Raw genomic sequence first — 12,968 nt, forward strand, 5'->3', positions numbered from 1 at the left:
TGTAATAAAGCCACAGTTGTACCCAACTTTAGTCTTTGTGCAATTGATTGTGCATCAGAGGGTTCCTGCCTCAACCACCCTTTCAGACCGTGAGTTCCAGATTCCCACCACCGTCTGGGTGTAAAAGGTTTTCTCCTGCCCCTGACCTTAAATCTATGCCCCCTGGTTATTGACCCCGCTACTAAGGGGAAAAGCTATGTTCTGCATTATTTTGTACACGTCAATCAGGTCCCCCGTCAGCCTTCTCTGCTCCAAGGAAAGTAACCGCAGCCTAACCAGCCTCTCTACATAGCTGAAATGTTCCAGCCCAGGCAACATCCTGGTGAATCTCCTCTGCACCCTCCTTAGTGCAATCACATCCTTCCTCTAGTGTGGCGACTAAAACCGCACACAGTCCTCTAGCTGTGGCCTAATGAGCATTTTATACAGCTTCAACATAACCCCCCCTGCTCTTCTATTCTGTGCCTCGGCTAAAAAAGACAAGTATCCCATATGTCTTCTTAACCACCTTATCCACATGTCCTGCTGCTTCAAAAATCTTTGGACATATACCCCAAGGTCTCCCTGGTCTTCTGCACATCCTACCATTCATTGTGTATTCCCTTCCCTTGTTAGTCCTTCCAAAATGCATCACCTCATACTTTCCAGGGTTAAGTTCCATTTGCTACTGTTCTGCCGGTCTGACCAGCCGCTGTATGTTGTCTCAGGCATACATGTTTGAAAAGTAATTTGTCATTAAGACACAGTGCTGATTAGGTGCCAGCTTCATGCTGAGCAGACCCAATACTATAGTCTACTACTCCCATGTGTCCCTCTCATATAGGCAGTACTGTTTTACCAGTGCTACATTTGCCCTTACGGTCCTGAATACCTTAATACTACAAGCCCCACCAGTCGATGCTTAAGAGTTGACCACCAAGGCGCAAGCCATCATCTCACGAGAGAGAAGATTCCGAATGATAATAAAAACGGTATCTAGCTGTTTGTGGTCGACGACCTCTTTTCAAGTTCCATAGGCTGCGTTAATACTGCTGCTCCCACTCTTTGTGCAGTAACAGCACTCCTGAATGATAAACTCGGTACCGTCCAGATTTGATGCTTCTGATGGGAACAGTGCAGTATCATCACTGCATGTTAAAGCAGCAAGCAGGGCCTGTCCCTGTTGAGAGCTGAAATGTGGGCCTTGCAGGTTACATAAAGGATATTCCTCCTCATGTTAAACACCCACTGGATATCAATTGGGTCAAAAGTCATTTATCTTAACAGCACTTACCCAAATTGACCGGTTTTGCTCAGATGCCCTGTGTGTGTGTGTGCCCAATTATTTCATCATTTCTGGGTTGAATTAATATTACTTGATGCAGCACAATGTTGGAGTTGGAATATAATTAGTTTCCAAGTTGTTTTGTGATGTCTCCAGTGAAGTATTTTTGATGCACAGCCCATTCAGATGTATTTAAAGGTTACTGCGGTGCTGAATGTTAATCGGTAAGAATGTGCTTTGTGTGCCCTCCGATCATGTACATTAATCTGCCCTGTGGCTGGCAGGGGCCGGGCATGGCTACAATCCCAGGTGATAGAATAATCTCTTAATTTTATTCTTCCTGTGCCATTTTCACAATTCCTCTGAATTTTCTTAGCCTTTCCAAACTCCGTCCTTTCCCATTGCGCTGAAATGAGGGGGTCTAGATTGAGTGGGAAGGGGGCTGCATTTCCCTTGGTTGAGGGGGCCCATAACCAGGCGGGTATAGAATTTGGTTCAGAGTTAGGAGGTTTAGAGGAGATTCCAGGGGAATTTTTTTTTTGGCGGTGCACATTTCATAGAATTATCATAGAATTTACAGTGCAGAAGGAGGCCATTCGGCCCATCGAGTCTGCACCGGCTCTTGGAAAGAGCACCCTACCCAAGGTCAACACCCCCACCCTATCCCCATAACCCAGTAACCCCACCCAACACTAAGGGCAATTTTGGACACTAAGGGCAATTTATCATGGCCAATCCACCTACCCTGCACATCTTTGGACTGTGGGAGGAAACCGGAGCACCCGGAGGAAACCCACGCAGACACGGGGAGGATGTGCAGACTCCGCACAGACAGTGACCCAAGCCGGGAATCGAACCTGTGACCCTGGAGCTGTGAAGCAATTGTGCTATCCACAATGCTCCCGTGCTACCCCCACTGCCTCGAGGGGGGGGGGGGGGGGGGGCGGTGCGGTGCGGTGGTTGAGGCAGAAACCTTCACAACATTTAAGAAGTATTTGTAGCGCATGGCACTTCAAATCCATTTCCAAGACTGGATCAAGGTTTTGAAAAATAACCGCATATGCTGGAATCTGAAACAAAAACAGGAAATACCGGACAATCTCAGCAGGTCTGGCAGTATCTGTGGAGAGAGAAGGGAGCTGACGTTTTGAGTCTGGATGACTGTTTGTTTGTCAAAGCTAGAGAGAACTGGAAATAGGATCAAGAGCTGGAAAGTGGGATTAGCCTGGATGGTTACATGTCGGCTGGCATGGAAAAAGTGGGCCGCATGGCCTCCTTTTCTGCTGTATATTTCTCTGATCCGATGAGGTGGAGGCCATTCTGCCCCTTGAGCCTGTCCTTAGATGGTGGCAAATGTTGACTGCATTTACATGCTTTGGTGCTGTAACCCATAACACCCATGCCCGACAAAACATGTAGCAGCACATGTTTGAGGAACAAAGTTTCAAATTTCCACTACCTATTTGTATGACAAAGTGCTTCTTGGCATCAACCTTGAATGTTCCAGCTCTAGTTTTATACTTTTGCCCCCTTGTTGTGGACTTCATCACTTGAGAGAGAAAAGCTTCCCCCTCCCCCAGCAAATCATTTCATCACTTTAAGCAACTATGGGCAGCCCATATGTGCCTTGCCGACGTGTGCAGGTGGCAGCCAAGACTCTGCTGCTGGCGGGCATTGACTCTTGAAGGTCATCACCCCATTCCTGACTCCAGCTTGTTATTTTTCCAGTGCTTCAGAACAATGTACTAATCCCTCACCATTCCCCTCACCTATATTTCCCAGTTTGCCCGTTAACCAATTATTGCCCCCTGCAGCGAGAGGGGCCTCTTTTGGACCTTTTGTTGGTTCCTACACCGTGAACCTTGGTCCTTCACCTGGGCTGCTAGGTTTTCAAAGATTTGGTGTCCCTCTGCTTCCAGGATGTAGCTTTCTCACATTTCTGTTTTAAGAACCATTGAGATGATGTTTCTATAGCGATGGAACAGAAATAGCAGCAGCACTGTAATTGCAGGTTTTATCAATTTTCTTCACTCCAGACATCATCATGAAACACGTTCTGCAGTCGGGGGCGTTGGCGCTGTTTCTGTTGGCACAGCGAGAACGCTGCCTTGTGCTCGAAATGGTGGATTTGTCAGATGTACGGGATGTTACTCTGAGACCCCGTGTTCTCTCACTTGGATGTGATCAATTAGTTTAGTACTATTCGAGGAGGAACAGGGATTTCACCCCATGCACGATCCAACATTCACCTCTTGCTCAACGCCATTGTTGCGTTATGCTTCTTTGTGTGGCATAAGCTGCTTCCTTGATGTTTGCTCTGACAAAGGAAGGTCCAGACTTTATAATGAGTTCAATATGTTTATTGAACTATTAACACAGTTCTCAAATGAGTTCGACTCTCCTGCTAATCTAACTGTAGTAACTCAGTCTAACTAAACCAGTCTGCTCTAAGCCACGTGCTGGGTGTGATGCTGCTGAACAACCCTGATGTACTCTCTAGATGTCTGTATGAAAGCCTTACAACTAATAAGAAAATGTGCTGAATAATGGAAAACCACACACACACACAATTAAAATGCCACTATGATTGTTCATGGCTGTGTCCAGAGGATCTTGGAGTCTCCAAGTCACAGATTAGCACGTTGGCAGCCCTGGATGGTGCCTATTGCATGGGAAGTGAGGGATGGTTGTGGGGTAGAGGCACATCGGGTCAGTCCCCGTATCTTGTAGCAACCGTTAAAAGAAGTTGGGGGTGGGGGAGGAGGTTGTGCTGAAATTCTGATATTTTCCGTCCTGTTGATGGAGATTAATTCAAAACTCTTCTTTTTTGCTGCAGAGACCTTGGGTCCTGGGATGGCGAAGTGGTTCCTGAGGCTTGGAGCAGTAATTACAGGAGGGTTAGCGTTGTCTGATTTCTACGTGGCGACCCGTGTGGACCCTAATGACGTTGCGTTTATTCGAATTGCACGAGCTGTGACCACTGTAAGTCGTGTTCTTAAAATATCAAATTTGTACCAGGTTTTCCTCCCTATCTACTCCCTCTCACCCAATCAACATATCCTTCTGTTCCTTTCTCTCTCATGTACTTATCTAGATTTCCCTTAAACGCATCCAACATCTTTGCCTCATTAATTCTTGTTGGTAGCTGGCTTCACATCCGGCCTACTCTCCAGGTAAAGAAGTTTCTCCTGAATTTCCTGTTGAATTTGTTAGTGACTACTTCATATAATACAAGCTTACTTTAAGTAATCTAACAGTTGTAACGTTCTGTCCAATATGTGCGACACGCCTTGCATGACTGATGTTTCCTTACTCAGGTAGTTTTGTGAGGGCCACGACGAATCCAGCACAAGTTTGTAGAGTCGAAAGAAATAACTATTTACAATTACATATATGCAACAGCAGCAGTACTTCACCATTGCTCTCTCCTCTAGCTGGTTCCACGCTGGCCAGCTCTATTTATGCAGGTGACTCTGCTAATGATTTCTCCGCCCTCCTCATTGGGGGAGCTCATGCTCACTAAGGGTTGTGGGAGCCCCAATAGTCCCCAGCCAATAGTAATCAGGTAGGTTAGAACAGGTATATTGCCCAGAGATGTACTGTACACAGTACTCCAGATGTGGTCCAACCAGGGCTTTGAATAGCTGGGGCAAAACATTCTCTCCTTTATGTTTTGTCATTTGAGTTAGAAAGGCTCACATTCCGTGAGCTTTCTTTAGTAATTTGTGCACATGGAGGAGCCCTAGGCGTCATTGGATCTTCACTGTTCCTAACTTTTCCCCATTTAAATCAAACAAAAAGAACGAAGAACAAAGAAATGTACAGCACAGGATCAGGCCCTTCGGCCCTCCAAGCCTGTGCCGACCATGCTGCCCGACTAAACTACAATCTTCACACCTGGATTTCTCCTTTCTCAGGACGAAATGGAAGATCTCGCATTACCCGCATTGAAATCCATCAGCCACAGTCTCGCCCACTTGTTTACTCCATCAATGCCTCTTTGTAGTTTTGTTCTGTCACTTACACAGTTGACTATGCCACCAATCTATGTGCCACCGGTCAACTCAGATAAATGGCTCTCCATCATTAATAAATATAGCGAATAGTTCAGGCCCACTGTAGCCACCTAAAATGGCTGATTCCCGATTAATTTGGCCAAAACCCGATGTAAAATGGCTAACCGAAAAGGCTGATGGGAAAAGCAGCCAACAGGGCACAAACGGACAGCTGCAGACAGAATGGTGTATTCGGCTCTGGGGAAGTCGGCCCAGATCGATACCTGCGACCATTAGCAGCACATCAACACAGACATCTGCAGTTTAATCGGCTATCCCCGGGAACAATTGCAACATATTAGCAATTGAATGCCGATCCAGACCTCTCGGCGCCAGCAGTGGCCGAGACAAAGAAAGGTGAACGACCACCCCCCCGATCAAGGAATCGCCCCATTATTGGAGCATATCGAAGTCCAATCACTTGGGACCAGGGTCAAGGTCCGCCCCGAGAGGCGGGAGGCCCCCGGGACCTATAAAGATAGGGGCCAAGTTTAGATCGGCCCTTCTCTCCCTTCTTCTCCTGCTCGCAACCTTCGCAAGAACCATCGACCAGCAACCGTAAGTTTGACTCCAGTGATCGCTACCCGATAGAGACTCCTAGCCATCGACCTGTATCAGCCTTTTGAATCCCGCAGGCCAGACCCAATTCGATAAGCCATTTGTTTCCCTGACCTGGTGGGCCATTCCCAAAAGTTAAGTATTGGCCAGTAGTGGTAGGTAGTGATATAGAAAGTAGGATTATTGTGTAAGTATTTATTGCTGTACATAATAAATGACCGTTGATTTCAATCTTACTAAGCGATATGCTGTCTTATTAATCATAACTAGAGCTTGAACCATGTGGCGGTATCAGAAAAATACCTGGTGACTCGTGAGCAAAGGTGACAGAATTAGAGCTAATAAAACTAAGGCTAATAAGAGCAACGCCACAACACAGATCCTTGTGGGACACTAATGTGCGATTGACCCTACTCTCTGTCTTCTACAACCTAATCAATATCCAAACCAGGTCAATAAACTGCTGAGAAACCTCCCTTTAATTGTCCTCAGGGTGTTGCCATGCGGATTATTTCCCCTCTAGTGGACTTCAATCACAGTTTCATTGTAGTAGCTGTGCATCCCTGCCCAAGCTGGCCTGTAAATAATGGAATCGGGAAAGGCATGTGTGATGGTGTTAAAATGTAACACCAGCAAATTTTAAGCAACCTTCCTCACAGGAAGGGAAAGAGGGAGGATCCAGTCACACCTCTCCCCACACGGCAACCAACCTAGCTGCCCCTGTGAATAAACCAACAGATGTAATAGAGTGGCATGGTGAGGGGCCTAGTATTAGGACTAAGATACTTCAGTAAACCTGCTGGCTGGGAGGAAACAGTGGAGTGCTGAGAGAGGTAATAAAGCACTTTTTGGCATTTATAGCAAAAGGAATTGAGTATAAAGGTAAGGAACTGTTGTTGCAACTAAACAAGGCATTGGTAAGACCACACCTAGGGAATTGTGCACAGTTTTGGTACCCTTATTTGAGGAAAGATGTAGTGGCATTGGAAGCAGTTCAGGGAAGGTACACTAGGTTGATTCCAGTGATAAGGGGCGCAATTCTCCCATCGGGAGTCTAAGTGGCGATACCGGAGTGAAAACTGGAGTGTTTCACTCTGGCGTCGGAGCCCTCTCCCAGCCCCCTATTCTCCTGCCCCTGGGGGGCTAGGAACGGCGTCGCATCATTTGCGCACGCCGGGCCTTGGCGCCACATAAAAACGGCGCCGCGTAAATGACGCGGCCGGCACCGCGTAAATGACGTCACCCGCGCATGCGCGGTTGCTGTCCTCCCCCGAGGCCGTCCCGCAAGAAGATCTCGGATGGATCTTGCAGGGCGGTGGAGGAAAGGAGGTCCTCCTTCAGAGAGGCCCCCCCCCCCCCGGTGCAGGAACCCCCCCCCCACAGGCCGCCCCCCCCAGCGTTCCCGCGCTGTTCCTGCCGGCAGCGACCAGGTGTGGACACCGCCGGTGGGAACCCGTCGTATTGGGAAGGCCGCTCGGCCCATCCGGGCCGGAGAATCGCCGCTCGCCCGTTGCAAACGGCGAGCGCCGATTCTCTCAGCGGCCAGCCGTGATTCTCGCCGCACCGGTTTGGGGGGGTGTGGGAGAATTGCGTGCGGGCGTCGGGGCGGCGTGGCGGGACACGCGCGGTGCCACGGTGATTCTCCCACCCGGCGTGGGGGGGGGGAAAATTCCGCCCAAGGGGTGGGATTCTCCAATAATGGGGCTACGTCCCCATGTCAGCGTCAAAACTTGGGCGTTTCACTCTGGACTTTCCTCAAGATTCTCAGGCTTGCAGGGCCCCGGCGTGCTTCTCGCAGCTCTGGCTGCGGATACGGGGCCCTGCACTTCCGATCTAGAGTCCGTGGGTGCGCACAACGGCGGCCTGCGGCAGCAACGTGGCGGACTAGCACCACGGACCCTGATGCAAAAAGTAGGTGAGATTGCCGTGCCCGCGGATCGGTGCTGCCTGATTGCTTGCCTGGCCGGCCATGAGGCCCCCTGCCGGTGAAGGATCCCCCCCCCCCCCCCCCCCAGCCCCCATCAGGGCGGCCGCGGACTGAGTCCGCAGCCGCCTCCGGCCGTTCCCGACAGGCAAAATGTGGTTAGAACCATGCCATCGGGAACTCAGCCAGTTTTCCTCGGAGAATCGCTGGGGGGCGTCTCTGTCAATGGCCCCCTACCCACGGCGCATAGACCGCACGCGCATGATTCGCGGGAGTGGCGTCTGACCGGATTCGGCGTAAACGCCCATTCTCCGCCCCTCCGCCGATCGCAATTTCAGCGCGGAGGCTCAGGGAATCCAGCCCAAGGGGTTTGTCGGATGAGGAGAGATTGAGCAGTTTAGGCCTATATTCGCCAGAGTTTAGAAGAATGGGGGGAGATTTAATTGAGGTATACAAGATGCTAAAAGGTTTGGATAAAGCCGACGTGGAGCTGATACTTCCTCTTCTGGGGCATTTGAAAATGGGAGGTCATAATCTTAGAATAAGAGGTAGCAAATTGAAAACAGATTTGAGGAGAAACTACTTCTCCCGAAAGGTTGTGAATCTGTGGAATTCGCTGCCCCAGAGTGCGGTGGATGCTGGGACAGTGAGTAAATTTAAGGAGGATTAGACAGATTTTTAATTGGTAATGGGTCGAAGGGCTATGGAGAGCGGGCAGGACGGTGGAGTTAAGGCCAGAATGGGATCAGCCTGATCACTTTGAGGGTGTTAGGCTCGGGAGGCTAAATTGCCGACTCCTGCTCCAAGGCCATGTGTTCTAGGGAGGAGATGCTCTGAATGCTTTTGCAATCCAGCTCTTGGTCTGTAGCATTGTAGGTAACAGATGAGGAACATATCAGCCATGATAGCATGGCGGAGCAGACCTGTGGGCCAAATGGCCTAATTCTGTTTCTATATCTTACGAACGTTTGTGATCTTACTTTCAGACTGCAGTCATCAGTTTTGACTACATGACCTCACTCAGGGGGTTAGAATATGGGACGGAAGAATATGAGACTGCCCAATCACAGGTAAGTCCGAATCCTCATTGCTGGCTGTGCCTGTTGGATCTTCCATTGATCTGTGATTTCTTGTGAAGCATTTTGGTCTGAAGATGGTGAGGAACTTTGGTTATGCGGCTGGACGCATATTACCCTTGGGCCTACTCTTGAACAGATGAGAGGTGGTGAGAAGGAGGGAAAGAAATGAAATCAAAGGGAGTGTTGTCACTGGGCTGCTCTGGTGCCTTGAAAACAGCGTTGACGGACACTCTGACCCAGGAGTCAGTCACCAAAGGAAAATAGGAAGACGAGATTTGTGCATTGAGTGGGATGGGTGGAGGCCACACCATCAGGATCCCGCGATTATAGTATACCTCTGAAAAATATCACCGCTAAAGTAAGTGAGGGCTTAATATTGTTTGAAGCGGAACTAGATAAATATTTGGGCAGAAACGTATTCAATGTTCGTATGGGATGGGAAGGGGGAATAAGCTGCGTGTGAATAATTTTTCAGGGAGCTATCACAAGTGCAATGAGCCAAATAACAACCTCTTATGCCACATGCCAGGGGAATGAGGTAACAGGGCAGCTCATTCAGAGACCAAGTACAAATACAATGGGACAAATAACCTTTCATTCTGCACAACCTTTTGATTCTATCCTATGCGTCACATTTCTACTGTGAGATAAAATATGCTTTATCAAAGTAGTTTTATTTTAGTGGGATTCCGAGGGGAAGCTGTTGGCTTTGTTTGATGTGGAATACTTGTGTTGTGCCTTCTGACAAGATCCTGACCTTGACTCTGGATAAAGCATTGGTCACGGGCCAATCCACCTAACCTGCACATCTTTGAGCTGTGGGAGGAAACCGGAGCAACCGGAGGATACCCACGCAGACACGGGGAGAACGTGCAAACTCCGCCCAGACAGTCACCCAAGGCCGGAATTGAACCCGGGTCCCTGGCACTGTGAGGCAGCAGTGCTTGTTAAATAATTGAATTTTGATGGAAGTGAAAGGATAATCTTCTTCCAAATTGTAGTCGTGCTTATTTCTGTCAAAGGTGCACTTCTAGGCTGAGTCTGCTACAGTGCAGATTGTTGGATTACGTACTCAGAGGTGTCAATAATATGGCTGGGATGTTTTCTTTGTAAATTTATTCTCAATATTGCTGGCATTTAATGCCCATTTGGAACTGCCATCGAGGAGATGAAGGTGAAAAAAAAGGAACACTTGTATTTATATATCGTGCTTTTCACAACTGTCGGATGTCTCAAAATGCTTTGCAACCAATGGACCAATTGAAGTATAGTCAGTGTTGTAATGTGGAATACACGTCAACCAATTTGCACTCCGCAAACTCCCATAAACACCATTGTGATCGTATGTTTTTTGTGATGTTGATTTTGACCCTGCCGCTCTTCAAAATATACCAGGGGATCTTTAACATCTATCAGGGCAGGCAAGTGGTTTCAAATCTCAATGAAGAAACAGCGCCTCCAACAATGGCGGCCTCCCCGATTACTGCCGGCCAAGGTGCTAGCCAAGGAATTTGAGCAGTGGAGGATGGAAGAGAATCTACAAAAGTCATTTGAGGAAGCCCTGGTCCCTGTCCGGGTAAAAAAAAAGCATAGCGAGGTGCTCGAAGGTATGGAAAAAAGTCCTGAAGCAGCTGGCCTCGCTAGAAGCTGAAATAGCGGGTAGTGGCCGATGAAAACAGGAGGCTGAAGGCTCAGGCCGACGACCTCGAGAGCCGATCTAGGAGGCAGAACCTCTAGAGTCGTGGGTTACCGGACAGAACAGAGGGCCCGAATCAACTACATATCTTGCACGAATATTTGGGAAAATGATGACAGAGGATGGAGCCGCGTCCCCTCCGAGGCTGGACGGAGCCCACTGGACCCTTCGTCAAAAACCTCGGCCGACCACGTGCTGCCACGTGCGGCAATAATGCGCTTCCATTGTTTCCAAGAAAAAGAATCATAGAATTTACAGTGCAGAAGGAGGCCATTCGGCCCATTGAGTCCGCATCAGTCCTTGGAAAGAGCACCCCACTCAAGCCCTCACCTCCACCCTATCCCCGTAACCCAGCAACCCCACCTAACCTTTTTGGACACTAAGGGCAATTTACCACGACCAATCCACCTAACCTGCACATCTTTGGGCAGTGGGAGGAAACCGGAGCACCCGGAGGAAACCCACGCACACACGGGGAGAACGTGCAGACTCCGCACAGACGGTGACCCAAGCCGGGAATCGAACCCGGGACCCTGAAGCTGTGAAGCAACAGTGCTGACCACTGTGCTAGCGTGCCACAGAGTGGGTCCTCAGATGGATCAAGGATCATCGGTAACGGAGCTGGGAAGGCAATCTCCTGCGGGTATACCAGGAAGTGGGAGCTGAGCTGGCGACGAAGGTTAAGGCCACCTTGTACAAGAAAGACGTTCAGTTGGGGTGGTGTGTCCGGCGGGTCACTTGTGATGCAAGGGACTTTTACTTTGATACACCGGAGGCGGCAGACGCGTTCGTTAAGAAGCATGGACTCAATTCAAATTAATGATGCTATGTTTGATCTTTGACTACTGTGCGTGGGGAGGGATTTTGGGGAATCCTAAATATAGTTGTCTGAGGGCGAAATTCTTATCTTTCTCTGTTTTTTTCCTTCTATAGGGATGACGGGGGGATTTTTGCTTCACGTACGGTTTGATTTTTAGTGGGGGGCTAACTTCTATGCAAGGTGTTGTTTCTTGTATTATAGTTGGAGTTACATTGCCCCGACTGGGGACTCCGTTTTGTAGGAGTATTGGTTTCGGGAAGCTTGTTTTATCCCCGAGGCGGGCGATAAAGTTGTATTACTTCTTCTCTATTGTGGGGTGTGACTGCTCCTCCCGCATTAAAATTCAGCTAGTTAACGGGAGTGAGATGGGGAGCAGTTATCGAATCACTCTCAAGTGGTTCGTGCTTAGCATCCGTGAATGGTTTGGGTTTGGTGGGAGGGAGTTTTGGTTTTTTTCCGGGTATCAATATGTATATTTGGGGAGGGGTTAGTTTACTGATAGTGATTGCAAAATTCTCTTTGTCTCAGTCTGCAGATGGGTTTGGTGGCCATCTTGGGTGGGCCTTGGCCTGTTCCTTTTGAGTAGAGCTTGGCAGCCCTTGACGGTGGAAATGGCTGACTCGGGCGTGAGAGGGTTGGGAGGCCCCAATTCGGTTGGCCACCTGGAACATAAGGGGGTTGGGCGTCCCGGTAAACAGATCGGAAGTTTCTGCCCACTTACCAGCACGGTAGCATTGTGGTTAGCACAATTGCTTCACAGCTCCAGGGTCCCAGGTTCGATTCCCGGCTTGGGTCACTGTCTGTGCGGAGTCTGTACATTCTCCCCGTGTGTGCGTGGGTTTCCTCTGGGTGCTCCGTTTTCCTCCCACAGTCCAAAGATGTGCAGGTTGGGTGGATTGGCCATGCTAAATTGCCCTTAGTGTCCAAAATTGCCCTTCGTGTTGGGTGGGGTTACTGGGTTATGGGGATAGGGTGGAGGTGTGGGCCTGGGTAGGGTGCTCCTTCCAAGAGCCGGTGCCGACTCGATGGGCCAAATGGCCTCCTTCTGCACTGTAAATTCCATGTAAGGAATCTAAGTGTTGATGTAGTGTTTTGCACGGAGACCCATTTGCGGGTAAAGGATCGGACCTGACTGCAGAAGGGGTGGGTGAGCCAAGTGTTCCATTCGGACTTGGGTGGACGGGCCCGAGGTACAGCGATCTTCATTAATAAACGGGTTCTTTTTTCGGCCACTAGGACCGTAGCAGATCCCAATGGCAGATCTGTAATGGTCAGTGGATCTTTGGCGGGCACGTCGGTGGTACCAGTAAATGTCTACGCACCAAATTGGAATGATGTGACATTCGTTAGGAGAACGTTGACTTTTATTACTGACCTGGACTCACGCTAACTGATCTTTGGAGGGATCCTAAACGAGATTGATCTAGGCCTAAATCGTTTGCTCTCATGGGGATGGCAAAGGTGCTCCTGGTCTTTATGGAACATATGGTGGGGGGTGGGGGGGGGGGGGGGGGGGGGTGTAAATCTTGGACCATGCTCCATATGTCATGGACTTGAGCTTGGAAACAGATT

The 12,968-nt window shown here is 49.2% G+C and overlaps 1 protein-coding gene across 3 annotated transcripts in view; it reads left to right on the forward strand.

Annotated features, from left to right (window-relative positions):
- adck1 (aarF domain containing kinase 1) overlaps positions 1 to 12,968 on the forward strand; it is a 781,712-nt gene that overhangs the window by 44,951 nt on the left and 723,793 nt on the right. For all 3 annotated transcript variants that reach the window (XM_072493591.1, XM_072493590.1, XM_072493592.1), the window contains exons 2-3: positions 4,101 to 4,246; positions 8,788 to 8,871. In XM_072493591.1, coding sequence (XP_072349692.1) covers positions 4,118 to 4,246; positions 8,788 to 8,871 — 213 coding nt within the window. In that variant the 5' untranslated portion in view covers positions 4,101 to 4,117. The remainder of the gene's footprint in view (positions 1 to 4,100; positions 4,247 to 8,787; positions 8,872 to 12,968) is intronic.

The sequence above is a fragment of the Scyliorhinus torazame genome, chromosome 2, assembly GCF_047496885.1.
Source record: "Scyliorhinus torazame isolate Kashiwa2021f chromosome 2, sScyTor2.1, whole genome shotgun sequence".
NCBI lineage: Eukaryota > Metazoa > Chordata > Chondrichthyes > Carcharhiniformes > Scyliorhinidae > Scyliorhinus > Scyliorhinus torazame.